The sequence below is a fragment of the Crocodylus porosus genome, unplaced genomic scaffold (assembly GCF_001723895.1).
Source record: "Crocodylus porosus isolate Cpor-Errol unplaced genomic scaffold, CroPor_comp1, whole genome shotgun sequence".
Taxonomy (NCBI): domain Eukaryota; kingdom Metazoa; phylum Chordata; order Crocodylia; family Crocodylidae; genus Crocodylus; species Crocodylus porosus.
This window is the reverse complement of record NW_017728947.1, coordinates 14,561,855-14,578,937: the sequence shown is the minus strand read 5'-3', so window position 1 is coordinate 14,578,937 and position 17,083 is coordinate 14,561,855. Positions and strand designations below refer to the sequence as shown.

Sequence of the window (17,083 nt, the reverse complement as noted above, 5' to 3'; positions counted from 1 at the left end):
CACCCCCACCATACCCACACACACACCCAACACTGTGTCACACATCACACACCCTAACCACATACATCCACCCAAACCCTGACCCCCACCATAAACATACCCCACATCCCACACCATCCACTCGCATCCCACACATACCTATACCTCCTCCCACACCCCACCCTCTTGTCATACCCACACACACATCCAACAGTCCCATACGATTCAACCACCCATCCCACCCCACACGCATCCACATATACACCCCACACCCCCCATTATACCCACATACCCAGTAATCCTACACATACACGTCAATCACAAGCATCCCCGACACATCCCACACACACCCCCATACCCATCCCTCCTACACCCCCACACGCTACACCCACACCCCCATCCACATACTCCCCCACACCCCTACCCCTCCACACAAAATATACAAGCAACCCCCTTCCCCCAGCCCAAAGGAGTACTTCCTGGGTAAGGTTAGAGATTTCCAGTGGCAAAGGTCAGGGGTTGGTGGGTGGGGCTTCTGGTCACAAGATGGTGACCAGGGGGCAGAGCACCTGCCAAGGGGCAGGGCTACCCTTGCGGCCCTCAACGCCTCACCAAAACTTGTTAAGCAGCCCTCCAGCCGAAATAATTGCCTGCCCCTGCACTAGCCATACAGTGAACAGACTGCCGCCGGAGGTGGTTCAAGCGCCTACTTTGAACCCCTTCAGGAGACATTTGGATGTCTGTCTTGCTGGGATCCTATGACCCCTGCTGACATCCTGCCCTTTGGGCAGGGGGCTGGACTCGATGATCTTCTGAGGTCCCTTCCAGCCCTAACGTCTATGAATCTGTGAAATCTGGTGAATTTATAAAGTAGGGCACTTTAAGCAAACAGCATTTAAATGCAAATACTGATTTATTTTCATGATGAAGACTCAAAACAGTTGATGAAGACCAACACAGTCCCTAGTGGGTTAACCATGTAAAAAACCCTGCATGCATCACAAAGCAAAGGAGAGAGGTAACCTATGGCTGAAGGATAAGATTCTCTTCTGCCTTGCACCTACTGTAATTATTAACATATACAAGAAGAGTATAAAATGTAGGCAGAAGTCAAATTTTTTGTAGTACTGTATGTACCTCTAATATTACAGTAATATTTGACTAAGGTGATACCAGCACTACAATGTAAACATGCCAAAGATAAAATAAGTGAAATATGGCATGAAAAGATCAGATTATTAGTTATATACAATTCCATATACTAACAAAGGAAAACTTGTTGCCATTAACGTCCTCCTTCAATTAGTCAACCTGGGCATTTCTCCATGCTTCTCTGGCTCAACAACAGAGGCTTTATTGCAGGGCAAGTCACTGCCCAGTTCTCTAAATAAATAATTCATTTGCATTCAGGAGTATAAGAGGAAAGATTTTAAAAGCCTGAACATTTTTCTCAATAAGGTTTACTCAGGAGAAGTAAGGCAGGGAAAGTTGTTACTTAGTGTCTCAAACTGATTTTTTTTTTGTACAGACAGTCATGATTGTTGATAATAAAAAGATCAGGATTATCTGAATGCACATCTGCCAATAGTAGACTGACCTACAAGATGGTTTTCATCAGATTTCTTTAAAATGAGGTGATAAAATGCAAGCATCTACAGCATATACTAATATTGATGTTTACTTGCTAAGAAATGCTCAATGTCATTAACAAAAAAAAACCACACATAAGGGTTTCTTTTTTAATAACGGAATTTAGCTAATGTTCAAAAAGTAACATCTCATGAGTTCAAGGACTCCTACACTAAGAAGCTATTCCTGCTCTTGTTGAAATTAAGATGACAGTTATATGACCAACCTAACAGAAAGATTTACAGGAAACAATATGACAGGGCTTCTTACGTATTAAGCAGGAATAGCAAAAGGAATGATATAGGCCAAAGGCACTGATCCTAAAATGGTTATATGTTTTACTAATACTAAAGTTTGAAGAAATATGCCTAACCACTGCTTATTCCCAGGTATGCCAAACTAAAAGGCAGAAATTCCTGAAATGGAAGAAGGAAAAACATCACTAGTTTTGAAAGTGAGGTTTGTCATGCATTAGTGCCTTTGTCTGCTGCATCTCTTCTCTTTGCATTTCCTCTTATAACCTTTAAGCCTTCAAAGAAACAGGCCATAATTAAGATACTGTCCCCAAGGATGGCTTTTTGCATACAAAAATGCATATTCAGATCTCAGAAGAGGAATTAAAAGTAAGGAAAAAAAACACATCAACTTTTTTAAGTTTGAATCTAAGATGCAAGCGTTATCACAGGCAACATTTAATTAACATTACAAAGTAAGAAACTCCAGGCATTCTAGCCCTGCTTTCTAAATAATTTTTGCCTTTTACAATTAAACTCATTTGCAAATTCAACTGCCACTCATTAGTAAAAATCCTATGCCACTGCAATTCCTCATATTCAGAGTTTATGTCAAAGCATCCTTATACCTCAACCCTTGTTTATGCCTTCCAGGGTTTTCCATTTCCTATCCACCTCTTTTCTATTTGCTCTGTATGGTGCACTACAGGCTTGGACTGGTGTAACACCCTAACACTACCTCGCTCTCTCTGGTCACACAGGCCTTGAAGGACTATAACTGCCTAAAATTACCTACAAAGAGGAATTGTAACAAATTTTGACTACAGTTCAGACACTCATCCTATGACCCTTACATTTGCTTCAAACTGTGAAAAGACAAGGCCCTTCCTTACTTGGAAAGTTTTGGAAAACACTGCTAGAATTCTGTATCGTTATTAAAATAAATAGTCAGAACTGAAATGCTTCCTTCTTCACAAGTATTTCATGGAAAAAATTTTCAGAGAGTGACAAAGACAGCACCTGGTTATAAAGAGCATTGTGACACTCCTTGATGAATCTTTAGAGCTAATCCACTAAAAGCCAGCTATGGGTGACAGAAGAAAAACAGAGCTCAGAACGATAGAAGAAACTGACTGGTGAGAAGTATTGAGTAGAGTGGAACAATCTAATACTGCAGTGGCGCTCGACCTTTTTAGCTGAACAGCTGGATGGGCACTGCCCGATCTTTCCATGGTCCAGATTCAGCAGGGCCTCATTTGGTCGTGCAGCCTGGCCTCGATCCAACCTTGTGATAGAAGATGACTTAGGCCACTCCCACCCAAACTGGCCCCACAGAAGGGAGGGACCATGACCTAGTTAAAATCCAGCCCCATGGAGGGGGAAGGGGTCATGGTCCGCCCCAAACCAGCTGCACAGGGGAAGGGGGTTTGACCTGGCCCCACAGGAGGAAGGGGGCATAGCCCAGCCCCAACCTGCCCTGGTGGAGAGAAAGGGGCATGGCCTGGCCCCACAGAGAAAAAGGGATACAGCCAACCCCTACCCCAGCAGCACAGAGGGAAGGGGACATGGCCTGGTTCCAATTTGGCTGTGCAGGGGGAGAGTTGTGGCCCAGCTCTCCCCAAGGGTTGGCATTTTTACAGCAGAGAGGGGTGGCAGTACTACCACTGCTCCCCGATGCCAAATTTCCCATCTCACAGAGAGCCCCATGGGCCAGATTCCAAAGCTCCACAAGCAGCATTTGGCCCGCAAGCGAGAGGTTGAGCACCCCTGTAACAGCCTTCAGTGCTGAAAGCACCTCAGCCAGACATTTCAAGGATCTCACATCTCCGAATAGACAGCCTGCACTTCACGTCATATCCCTTCTTTCACTGGCATTAAAGGCAAACAAATATTAAGTTCAAGCAAACATTAAAAGCAAATTAAGCCATTAAATAATTTGCATGTAGCATGATCTCTGGAGTTGCAAAGTTTTGCCTATGTTTATGACTTTGTCGGGTACCTTTTCCATGTTATAAGAGAAGATCACTACAATTATCTCACCCTTCAGCTGATTTTAGGGTCTTTTAGGTCAGTTTCCCATTAAAAGAGAAATTAGTGATGCAGAAAAACATAAATCCTTAGTGAAACTTTGGAGATTTTTTATTTTTATACTAAACACACCAGTTCTTGAACGGAGATGGTTACGAAGAGCACATGCATAATCCCATCTCTCAAGAATTCCAGCCAAAACACCAGTGCTCGGCTCCTGGAGATCTACTCTGCCTTAAAAATCATCTCTAATGAGATTAAAATAGAAATCAAACCTGCTTTTTGCTCGCCAGATTCCTGTCCCCAAAAATACATCACAAAACCAAACTAACAACAAAAGACTGTACCCAGGGGTACAGGTTGTAGCCGTGTTAGTCTAAGGACACAGAAAGGGTTCTTCGGGTGAATCTAATATCTTTTATTAAACCAACTTAAATAGAGTACCCAGAGAGCACCTACACACTAGAACTAACTTGTAAAAACTTCTACTTAACAGCCTTATATACTGAATCTCACCAGAATTTTTCTTGCAGGTATTTTACCTAAAATAACCTGTTGCTAGAGATCTAAGGCAGGAGATGGCAGCCTATGGCTTTGGCCAGGTCAGGCATGCAAAGAGGTTGGACCTGGCCTGGGGAAGGCCCAACCTGCCCAGCACAACACAGCTGCATCATGCCGCCTATCCCCTCCACAGTACTCTCATCCACAGCCCTCCCCCCTGCTCTCTTTCTCTCTCTGCAGAAGCTGAGTACCTGCAGTACGGAGAAGTGTGGGTGGCTTGAGCTGGTGGAGGGGAGGGAAACGGTGAGGGCGTGGCAGAGGTTTGTAGCCCACAGCTAGAAACCAGATTGCAAGCTCTGGCCTGTGACAGCAAAAGATTGCCAATCCCTGATCTACAGGATTTATGACCTTCCTGTCTGCAAATAACATCATGATTCACAATTCTACATCACAGCAACAGCAGAATCCATGTGCAGCCCTAAAATATTTTAAAATGAGGACCTACAGAGATCCTAACAATGCAGAGCTGTATTTGTACAATTTGTAAAATTGTATTTGTACAAATACAGCTCTGCATGAGGGTGGCCCAGAAAGCAACTAGGTATGATAGAAAATAGAAACCAAGCGGGGTTGGTGGGGGGGAAGTATAATACTGCACCTTGCCTTTTAAAGCACCCAGCTCTGTACAGAGCATATCTCCATTGCGGCCCAATACAGAGATACAGAATCAGCATTTCTTTAACCCAAGCACATTTCTAAATATAGGAATTTATCACTACTGAGTATGTTGTGGGTGCGCATACATGTATGTAATTCATTCTATGATACTGCCAAATCCAAACGTTGCTTGAGTGAAGGCAGAATAAAAGAAACTACACCTTACCTTTTCCAAGATGAATTTGTTTAAATAAGGCATGTAACCCTGATTGGAAACAGGTCCTTCATCGTCATCTCTAAAATGTTCTTCCAAGGCCACTGGGTCATGGGGAACATTGAGCACCGTGCACAAGTTGTGAGAAAGGACCTAGAAATTGAAGGCACATCAGTAAGTTCACTATTACACTTAGCCACCCTCCTCTTAGTTTTCTTAATGTAAGGATCTCAAATTTACCACCACCAAAGGATGGGACATATTCTTGTCAGGGTAAATTTTACACTGGGATTTTTTGGGAAGAAAAATATATTTTGAGAGTTGCAGGGATTAAAATACTTCAAACTGGATGTATCTACACATTAAATGAATTCAGGGCAATAACTCCAGCACAATTTATTGCTCCCAGGTGCAGTATTTATGTGTGTACCCAGGAACACAGCACACTGAGACGGAGGTGGCGTGCCCTTGGCTGGCAAGGGGCCGGGGGAGAGGGAAGGGGTTCAGCCTGCCAACACAGGGCTGCTCCTGCCTGGCTCAACATGCTATGGAGGGGCTAGCTGGGGCACAAGGGTGCTACAGTGCAGGACTAGCCCACAAGCAGCCCTGAACTGTAGCAGCCTAATGCCTCAGCCAGTCCCAGTCACTGTCTGCATACGCACTGTGGTGGAGTAAATAATTCCACCACAGAACAGCACTAGTGTCATGCAGTACTATGCTAAAGCAGAGTTAATTAGTTTACTCCCGCCCAATAACACCACTCATGTAAACAGTGATGCTTTACTGCGGAGCTAATTAGGCAACTCCACAGTAAGTGTCTCCTGTAGATGCACCCACTGTAACACTGTTAACAGGAACATAATTGTTACAACAGGCATGTAGCCATGCAAAGTATACCTGGAATGCTGACATTTTTGGAAGTAAGGGAATCTTAGAAACAAGAAGGAAATGATAAGAAATAACTATCTTTTCTGATTATACCTATTTGAGATGTAGCAAATAGGACTCAAGTAAAATGTTTCAATAAACCTCTCAGTTTATGGAAGAGTGACACTTGTCAGGTGAAGGTATTAACTTTGAATATCTCATCTACTTCCTTTTTATAGTTACATTTCAATATTTCAAGTGTTTCAACTATTAAAAAGTAAACAATGTCGTATGAAGGAAAAGAGCTCAGAAGAAACTTTTCAACTCTTCATTTTAAAACAATATATTTGCATGTGTTATTTTGGCAGTTTCACCCACAACCCCATGCCGATTCTAGTAAATGACCTTAAAAGGCTCCATGCTTGAGTAGTTTTAAGGAAGTACAAAAATTCACAAAAATTAATTGGTAATAAATGCCTTTAAACTTTTCCAAAGTATATTGTGTTTTGTAAGCAAACAACTACCTATTCACTAACACATTGGTCTCACTGAATGCAGAACTGGAATCATATTTACTTTTGTGCCATGAACCTAGTGGCATCTACAGTGTAAATAAACGTTACAGCAGTTCTCAAACACAAATACTATATGCTATCTTTCTTTTGCTTCCCTTGTGAACAGGTTCCCAAAAAATCAAAACAACCTGCTTAACAACTAGCAGAACAGGGCTTATTAGGTACTGAACCTACTCTCATTCAAGTTGCAGGGGATGGTCCTATGATTTTGAATGATACAGATTCATCCTTCTAAGGATTATATACTTTCTACAGCTACAGAAATCAGATTAAAAATTTAGTTTCATATTAAGAACAGGCGGAAACTGTAAATTTTCTCCTAATCTGCTACACAAGAACTGTTAATAGAAATGCACAAAAACACAGAAAGATGCCAACTAAGTAAACAGAAATAAAATAGTTTACATCTTTTCAATACATGCATCCTGCCTACTTAAAGAAAGTTAACCCCCAACTTGCAAAGAAAGGCTGCAGCCAACATTACTTAGATATATAATGTTCCTCTGTTTGCTGGGCAAGTACAAAATTAAAAAATAGAACAAGGAAGAGAGAGAGAGAGAAAGTAGTAAACAAATCTGCAGATGACTTAAAGCAGGTATATTTAGCTGACTACAGAGACAGCAGTTCAGAATAGGCTAGCTACAGAACAAGAAGTAGAAATATGTTTCAAGTCTCTCAATTTATGAGCGAAGTAAAAAGTACCTAGGTTACATATTTAAGAGTAATTCTGGTTTGTTTTCAAGTTAAGTTACATTACAGTTTGTAGGGTAAGAAACAAGCAAAATGTAAGTATTCAGAGTATGAAATCTTATCAAGACCACCAACAGTTCAAAGAGGGATTCCTCCCTACCCCACAATCTGCGTATTTTCCATTTACAAAAATCACAAGCTTCAATGAAAAAACAGTCTTTGTGCTTGTACTTTAAATAAAATGAGAGCATAAATTCTGCACTGCATCAGATCAATAGTCCAGCTAGCCAGGTAGTTTCTGTCAATGGCAAGTACTAAATGCTTTAGAGAAAAAGCACATAAATACCTGGCAAGTCTAGAATGATCTGTTCCCTGCCATACCCTCCCTGGCCTCAACTTTCATTAGTTTAAGGATGTCAGAGAACATATTCCTGACTGTCTAAATAATACTGCCCAACAGACCTAACCTCCATTAATCTGTTTAATCCCCTTTATAACCTAGTTCTACTATGTACCTCTACAACCTCCTGTGGCAACAAGTTCTATATGTTAACTGCTGCGTAAAAATGGTACTTCTCTTGTTAATTTACCTCCTGATTTCAGTGCGTGTCCCATGGAGCTTGTATTCTGGGGCTTAACTGATTAACAGTTCCCTATTCACTTTATCCACACCCTTCACAATTCATGATAAAAACACACTGACATGTAGCAAAGACGTAAGGAACAAAAATTGGTGCTGCTAGGTATTGACAGTCATTTCAGATTAAGAGCCAAATTTTCAAGACAGTAAAATGGTCTCTGCAACTGTGTGTCTACGTTGTGAACTGCACAAATAACCATCCAGGCAAAAAGAAAAAAGAAAAAAAAACTGCATTTACACAACGTCTGGTCTCTTAGACTGTACGCAAGAATTCAAGTGAACAAACATTTTTGGATAGACTTCCAGGGAGAAAGGTGGGGAAGAAGCAGAAGTGGGGTAGAATTCGGTCTTATGCATCACACTGACCATTTGAGAGTGGACTTTAATATATTGAGGAAAGATGCTATGACCCTCCTGGACTCTCCTAAAATGCACATCTCCACTTCAGTGATCAGAAGCATTCAAGCAATTTTTACCATTCAGTCTAATTAGTCTTTCACCAACCTACTATGTATAAGTGGACAATCATCTTAAAAAAAAAACCTAACCAAACAAAAAACCTGATGCACACAAACAGAAATAAAGACAGCTCACTTTCAACATGATGTTTCCCTTCTACTTATCTGTTTGGTGAAAGTATCCCAAACATTGAAGTCCAACTATCTAACACAATGAAAAAGAATGGCATCCTCTCTTCCTCTGATCAAGGCCTTTCCTGTTTACCTATCATCTACAGGAGATTAAAGGAGAGGGAGAATCTATTTGATTCCGGCAACTAAACTGCCCATAATAAAAAATATTGCAAAACTATTCATAATATTCTAATCTTGATTTACAAAAATGTTACTGACAACAATGATGAAATCTCACACATGCAGTATTTTCTTGCCATCTCAGTTCTTACACTTATATTCCCTCTCCAATTTGAGGGACTACTGCTGTCCTAAGTCTGAAGGAAACACTTGGGTGGCTTCAACAACTGGAAACCAATTACCCAGGAAGGGACTCTAACTTCCCTCCTAAGTTTGGTGCTTTCTTTTCATGATTCAGGAAATTCCTTGATTCCTTCCAAAGCCTGGCATTCTTTGCAGTGGCAGGGAACCAACTTCTTTTCTTGCTATCCAGTATGTTTAGTAAACTCTGCTCCAAGATCTTACTTCTCTTTCTTCAGTACATTACCAGAACCAGCATATCATCTTCTATGAGTAGTAATAATAATAAAATCCAGTACTAGTTTAATTAGGGTACTAAAATGTATTTGTACTGCAGAATCGCTATCAACTGTGAGAAGAAGGAAAAAAACCTTTACCAGTAAGAATCACTCTTCTAGTGCCGACATAGTTGCTAAGCAACTTTTTCTTTCAGTACTTATTATGCTCTTCTGCCACGTTTAACAATCCACCTTCATGCCAGAACCACTCTCTTTCTGCGCCAGACGCTTATCTTTCCAGCTATGCTGTAGTGAGCTGTAACTGAGTAGTTTCACCAGCAGCAAGTGAAGGTAAACAAAGATGGACAAATCAGATTGGCTTATTTCTTTTAAAGCAAGCTTACTTGGAGTCTGTCTGTCCAAAACAATTCTACTTCTGTTATTTTAAAACCACTTAGTCCCTGATCCAAAACTTATGCGTATACTTTACTGTAAACAGACGGGCCCATTTACTTTGGACACTCACATTTTCTGCTGTTCCCCAAAAAAGACATGCCTGTTGGTCAGCTTCAGCATGAAATACTAAGTTCTCCATGTAAAAGAGCATTTGTTGACAAGTGTGACCAGAAAGAAAACTTCACGCTGGCCGTGATTAATTTCTTCAGCGCTGCTTTTGTCTTTGTAGGAGAGTGTTTTCTCCCTCCCACCTTCTTTACAGGCTTAAAAAGAGAGAGGTTATAGAACCTTACAATTCTACTCAGTAGCTTCATAAGGATTAATTTCTGGATGCATCAGGACTGTACCTCTGACACTGTAGGCAATCTAGCCAGTTAACTCAAGCTTCACCCTGAAATGCTTTTTTTTTTTCCCCCTTAATTCTTGTGAACACTAACATCATCCTACCTGTTACAAAGACCTGTAACTGGGTATCATTCCAGATTGACCTATCTTGAGGTCCTCATTATCAGACTGTAATTTGTAGATTCTGTCAATGTAACACTGCTGTGAAACAGCCATTCCAGTTCATTCTTACAGCTACAACCCTCATTCAGAGTCTCGCCATCTTAGGTCTTCATTAATTCAGCATCCTTTTCTCCAGCTTGAACAAATACAGTCTCCCTCTCCTTCTGTCCATTCACAACCCCGCTGAAAAAAATAATCTGCTGCCCTGTCACTCTGAATCTCTTTTCTACTCCCCCTTTCTCTATTGCAAATATATGCCACTTATTTGTCTTCATGCCCAAAAGCCTTAATTGCAGCCCATCCACACCAGACCAGCTCCTCTTTCTATCAGAAAGTCAGCTTCTGCTTCTAAGCTGCCCACAATACCGGCCTACCTCTACCTCTAAATTGTCAGAATTCTCAAACAAGTGCTTCTATCTTTTATGTTTTTCCTAAAGGAGTTTCCCATAAACATCCCTCATTATCTTCCTTCAAGCCCTCTTTAGAACTCTATTTTATGACATCTACAAAATAATTTAGTAGGCTGCTGGTGCACCGAGACCACTGCCTATCATGCTGATGCACACAAACTCATTGTTTCTTTGTATTCCTCCTTGACCTGTATAAATCTAGCCACTGTTATGCGTCTTGGAATATAAACTCTCGGAGTCAGGGTCCATGTTTCTGCCCTGTGTTTGTACTGCACATAGCACAAAAACATCCTGGTTTACAACTACTGCTCCTAGCCACCTCAAAGACAGATAGATAAAATTGTAGTCCAGTTAAAATAATAGTAATGATTTATAATAATAATGAGTCAGAATGACTCATTATCCTTAAATACTAGAAGACATCAATTGTCTTATTATGGTCCTGCCCATTTTGCCACAGACTGCAATTCTTTATTGTATTGTCTAACTTCCTCCTTCCTGAGGGGTCTGTCTCTCTCCAACCACACACCATCCTTCCACCACACACTCACTTTGATTACCCACTTTTATTATTAATATTATTATTTAGATTTATATTTCACCCTACCCAGAAGGGCTCAGAGAAGCTTGCAGTAACAAACATCCCACAAGATAAAAACAAAAACACCCCAGCACACTCCCCAATGGACACCCTAAAACTTTAAAACTCCATCCTACTCCACCCACTCTATTACCCCACGCAGAAAAACCCTTGGGCCCATCTTAAATGTGTTCTCATATCTTCTCACCACATGCACTGAACTACCGCTCCATACTTCATACCTATTTGTTTCCACCCCGCCTATTGAGTTAATCCTGTATCACCCAGCAGACTTCCATCAGAACATTGGCTTACACCTTCAAAGGCAGCTATGACTTCAGTAGGTTCATTTTTGGCAGTTAACTTGGCAAACCAAAAATAGGCCTGATTTTCCAAAAGCATTGGTCACACACATTCCAAAAAGTCGCCTTATTTAAAAGTATCTTGAACTGGGCACCCAAAAACACTTTTCAAAATCTAAACCAGGGGCAGTCAACCTATGGTCTACAGGCCAGATGTGGCCCACAGTGCTATTTGGTCCAAGCCAAGGATAATTGAGCTTTCCCCACACCGGTGCAGAAAGCAGCAGCACCTGAGTTTTAGTGTCTGCTCAGCTCTGACCTGAGTTAGGTCATTCTGGCCCACAACCTATGAAAGTTATTCATGGCATATGAAGGATGCTGACTGTTGATCTAGATCACTGACAGAAAAAAAAGAGACAGCAGGAGAGAGAGAGAGAGAGAGAGAGAGAGAGAGAGAGAGAGAGAGAGAAAACATGATAACAGTTACATGAAAAGTATCAAGAAATGGTTATGTAAATATAGTTTGTAAATATAGTTCAACTTGTGTCACTTCTCAAGGCACATCTATGCCCCACCAAGGAAGTGTCATCAAGGCATGTCTCACTTACTCCTTGACTGCATGCTGAAAAAAGGTCGCATAGGTCATTACAGTGGTGCTAGGCCTGCCTTCCCCTCCCCCAAAAAGCAGCTACTGTACATGACATTTTTGGCATTTCATACATGTGAAAATGGACTGAGGAGCCAGGCATGTTTTCATGGTGGTGCTCTCTAGCATGGCACAACACTGTTTAGAGATGCTCTTTAAATCTAATGCCATAGCTACACTACCAGAATAGCACTTAATGCTACAAGCAAACTTAGTGAAGTCCAACAGGAAGCAATGGGAGTAACTTTCCAAAATTACCAACTGACAACATAAAACATTTTAATTAAAAAAAAATTCAAATATTTAGACACAACAGTGTGCAAAAAAGATTAAATCAGATGTAAAGATAGCAATACAAGTGCCTGCCTGTAGCTCCTACAACCACCTTAGAAAACTGAAGCTATAATTACATCCACAAAAGTTATTGTGGTTTTGCTGTATTGGCATGTGAAAGAGCATGGGCAATATGAACAAAACAATGATGGTGTTTAGATGTAGTATGCATAACTTAAGAACGAGGAGCAGCATAAAAGCTTAAATTTTTTGCTCATTTGGAGGAAAATGAGTTATCAGTGCAATGGCAAAATACTGATAAAAAAAATCAATGTGCGCTGAAAAAGAAAATTTTAAACTACACTGGAGTACTGATTTTGCTTTAGTAACACCAATATTTTCATTTAAAAGACTCACCAATTAGAGTAAAGAACTACATCTTCTCTGTTCACTTCTAGTCTCTTTACTAGTAAATTGAAAGACAACAGAACTAAATTGTTAGCTGATAAGGGATGAGGGAGATTTCATACAAGTAACTGCCTCATGGATCACATGAGCTTGGCTCCTCTCCAGACAATACAGTAGGGGAATGAAACCACGAACCAACTTGTTTCTATTACAGTACTTTCTACTTAAGTTATATTCAGTCACAATCAATGTAGGAGGTACACACCTCTACTGTATATGTCTATTTTTATTCCATATTAAAATGTCCCGTTTGGAAAGCAAACACAATAATTGGGAAGATAAATTAGAATGCATTTTCTTCAGAAATAGTACTGTACTCCATTTGCAATAAAATTAATGGATCAGCATTGTACCCTATTGTCCAAAAAAGCTTTTGTTTCCTGCACAAATATTGGAACATTTCACTGCTGAACACAATATTAATAGGAGGGCATTACACAGGCATGCACAACTAAAGAATCATTCCCAATTAGTTTACACTTAAAAGAAGGAAAGCTTATATGTAGTTGATTTTCCTTCCTTTTGTGGATGGTAGGTTTGCAAGTTGTAAATGTTTACTTCTTGTTCTTAGAAAACAGAGTTATTTCATCAGACTTTTACACCACTCTTTGGCAGCAGAATCTTGTCAACATTAAACATACTTCCTCCTAATGCTCTAAATATCTACCAATCAATCAATTTTTCAGCATACCTACTGCCATGTTACCTGGATATTTTGTCCTGCAATGTAACACTAGAAAAAATTATAAGTCCAGTAGCACTAAAAAAATAGTATCATTATAATAAAATGTCTTCCCTGTACAATCTACTACCCCTAGATTAGACAGGAACAATTTTTAGTTATCCAGAGTAAATGGCGCACACTCCTCACTTTTCCGAAACACTAATCTCATAGGGCCAGTATATGAACTCCTTATTTTCACTGGTTAATGACCTCTCAAACTGGCTGTTAATCTGATTTTATTTTCATGAGTAAATGCTCAAACTGCAAAGACTGAAGTTATTTTTTTTATTCCAGAAGACTTACAAATACCGAAAAGGTTTAAGAGAATGTTCTGTAAGTAATAGAGCAGATATTTAACATAAGCAGTGCCCAACATGCTTTATTTAACATAAGCAGTGCCCAACATGCTTACTCTATGGGAAACTGTCAAAGAGGACAAAGCCATTTCCTTTATGCTCTCCTCCACTCAAGGCAGATTAATTAAGAGTAAAGGGAAATAACTACTGCAAAACATAACTAGAGGGGGGAGAGAGTATACGCTGTAATGAGGCAATACAATTGCAACACATCTAAGGCATCTCTGAGCTTGACCAACCCAGGGAAGAGCAGCAGCAAAGATGCAGCTTCATGGGTTTGACCGTAAGCCATACAAGTTCATCTGTGACCCTGCATATTAGGGAGACTGGCTCACACCCAGAGCCTAGACCACTGTTTTCATTACATGTGTTACTTCAGTTGGCTAGATCAAAGCTTTGGCATGCCTCTAAGAGCTGCAACATCTCCTGGAGACTGCAGTGAAGATGAGAACACAGCTCTGTGTCATATTGAATGTAATAGTTCGAATGCTTGTAATAAATATCCATTAGCCAGTTTAGAAAAAAGGCAAGGCTCATCTTTTTATCTAGGGTCGTTGCTTGTTTTTGCCTACATGATGAATATCTTGATTTTGAATTTTATCTTTAGAGGCCTTGCAGTGAACGTGCTGAATGTCTTGGTTTTTGACTATTATCTCTAGAGGCCTTTAACAAAGTTAACCTAAAAATGACCCTTGGGCAAACATTCTGAGAGATAGAAACCTAGGGGCTTTTGGAGAGGGCTGGCAAGAGGTCACAGCAGTGATCTGGAAAATTTCCCAAAGAAGACCCAGGAAAGGAATCTGTTGGGTAAAATTTGGGAGTAGTGACAGGTTTGGGTAGGAGGGGCCCAAGATGGCAACTCACCCAATAAAAACTGTAACCTACAGTCCCAGTTTGGAAGTAACCTCACTTGCAGAACACCGAAGGAAGAATCGCAAGTGTAGACTGGATCAGACTGATCACCTGAGCCACCCTCTCCATGAACAAGAACTCCCGTTCACGCTGAAGCCGCGGCGTGCCCAAGTAGGACGGAAGGAAGGGGACTTGTTTCTATCGCTGCTGAGACCAACCCTAAAACCATAACTAAAGAATGAAAGTATCCTTGGGGATTTGGTTTCTAGGAATTCTAGGATTGTAAGTATACCATGAGAAATAACCTTTACTTGTAATTGTAGTTGTTTTTGTAATACTAATTCTTATAGCATTGTTTGAGAAGGAAGTGCATTTGCAGCATTGTTTCTAATATATGTAGTTACTGTGTTTTTAATGTTTGTAGCTTTTCTTAAAGCTAAGCAGTGTTATATGCATAGCAAGGAATTTTAAAATAAAATTGTGTTGTATTAATTAAGTGTGCAATCATTGTGAAATCGTGCAATCAACCAAATACTCCCCCAGCCAGGTGCATCAAATTAATCAGTAAATTGTGTGGGATCTTTCACTCTTCCATAACCCACTAGAGACACTCTGGACATGCAAATCAAGACAGGAGAGAACAAGGACTAGTGGCACATAAAGAAAACAGGAATCCTCCAGAAGTCATGCTAGACCTGAACAATTAGAACATTTGTCTCTACAACCAAGTTAATTTAGCCCCAGGTTTCCCACTATAGTACTCTTATTGACCCTGCTGCAGAACAGTGAGAGTCTGGTGTTGCCTGAAGAGACTATGGAGGCTAGAGGTGACCTAGAGCTTATCTCCATCACCCTGTCAACTTGAGCTGTAACTCAAGCAGTTCTGCCACATTCTGCCTCCTGTCAAAAACTCTCACTTGAAGTTAAACTGAGCCTTCCCAAGGGCTGTCGTGAAGGGGAAAGAGATGTTGGTTGAATCTTTAAGTTGTGCTGACACTATAGTAGCACAGTAGGAAGGCAGTGATTCAATTTCCTAGAGGCAAGGATTTTTTTTTTTAAGCGACACCTTTTATTGAACCAGCTGCTTAACTGGGAGTCCTTCGATACATATTCCTGGACCATCACAGCTACAACGCTCCACCCCTCCTCATGCACTATGAATCCAATTAAATTGTGTGGCACTGAATGCAATCAATCAGGAAGCGATTAAGCCAAGCCTTCTTTCCACTACAGGTTAATCCCCATTCTGCCCACAAGCCTTCAACACAATCATCTACAGCCCCAGTTATCAACATGTGAACTGTTCCTTTTCAGCAGATTCATCTAGCCCAATACTTCCCACACTTTTATGGTCCCATTTCCTCAGCATAGCCCTCCACCCCCGCAACCCCATCCGTTGATATTGCGACCCATCACAGTTTGGGAACCGCTGATCTAGCCCAACTCCTCTTCTCCAGCCTGCAAAGCCAGGCTGGGATCAAGTACAGCGAGCCGCCCGAGTGCTTTTAGGAGCACAAGCAACAATCGGTGTATTTGGGGTCGGGAAGGAATTTTACCCCAGCAGTCTTATGTAGAGTTTAAGATTATGATTTGTACAGTACGGTTTGAACAGGGCTGATCCTGCCTCAGGCAGGGGCTTGCACTGGATGCCCTCCGGAGGTTTCCGCCAGCCCTGCTTCTCCAAGAGGCAGGCAAGGTGCGTTGGGGGAGCAGTGACATCTTTTCTAAGCCTCAAACTCAAGTATTTGAGCTGGCCCAATAAAAGATATAACAGTTCCCCAACGAGCCCCGCCTGCCTATGTCCTTAGACCAGGGGTAGGCAACCCCTGGCACGCATGCCAGAGCGCGGCACACAAAGGCGCTTTCCCCTCGGGCCCTGCCACAACGAGGTCCCGTCCGGCCCCAAGTACTATGATGGCTCCCTGCGGTCCTCCCTGGCACGCCGACCTCTTGCAGGCCAAGTCTGTGGGTGTTTCTGGCACCCCGCCCGAAAACGTTGCCGACCAGGGCGGCTACAGCCGGCCACCCTACTTCTCCTCTGAGTGAGGGCTTCGAGCCCGGGGAGGAAAGCGCAGCGGGGCCGGCGCCTCTCCACCACTCCTGCTGTCGCGGGGCGGGCGGTGGCCCCCGGGCAGCTCCAGGCCTGCAGACGTGCCAGGGGGGCGAGCGGGGACGTCGTGCCTGCCGGATCAGAGAGGGGCGGGCTGCGGGGGAGCCGGGGGCGCTCACCTTGAGCTGGGACTTGGAGACCTTGCCGCTGCGGTCCAGGTCGAGCGCGGTGAAGGCGTGCCAGATGGCCTTGAGCAGCTCCTCCTTGAGCCCCGCCATGGCCAGCCGCCTGCCGCC

At 41.9% G+C, this 17,083-nt stretch overlaps 1 protein-coding gene across 1 annotated transcript in view; it reads right to left on the bottom strand.

Moving 5' to 3' along the window:
- The window catches only part of SWAP70 (SWAP switching B-cell complex subunit 70), a 64,426-nt gene extending 47,349 nt beyond the window's left edge, over positions 1 to 17,077 (bottom strand). Inside the window, exons 1-2 of the mRNA XM_019551885.1 lie at positions 16,967 to 17,077; positions 5,254 to 5,394 (exon numbers count right to left, since the gene is read on the bottom strand). Of these exons, the coding sequence (XP_019407430.1) occupies positions 5,254 to 5,394; positions 16,967 to 17,065 (240 nt within the window). The 5' untranslated portion in view covers positions 17,066 to 17,077. The remainder of the gene's footprint in view (positions 1 to 5,253; positions 5,395 to 16,966) is intronic.
- Positions 17,078 to 17,083: the final 6 nt, after the last annotated feature.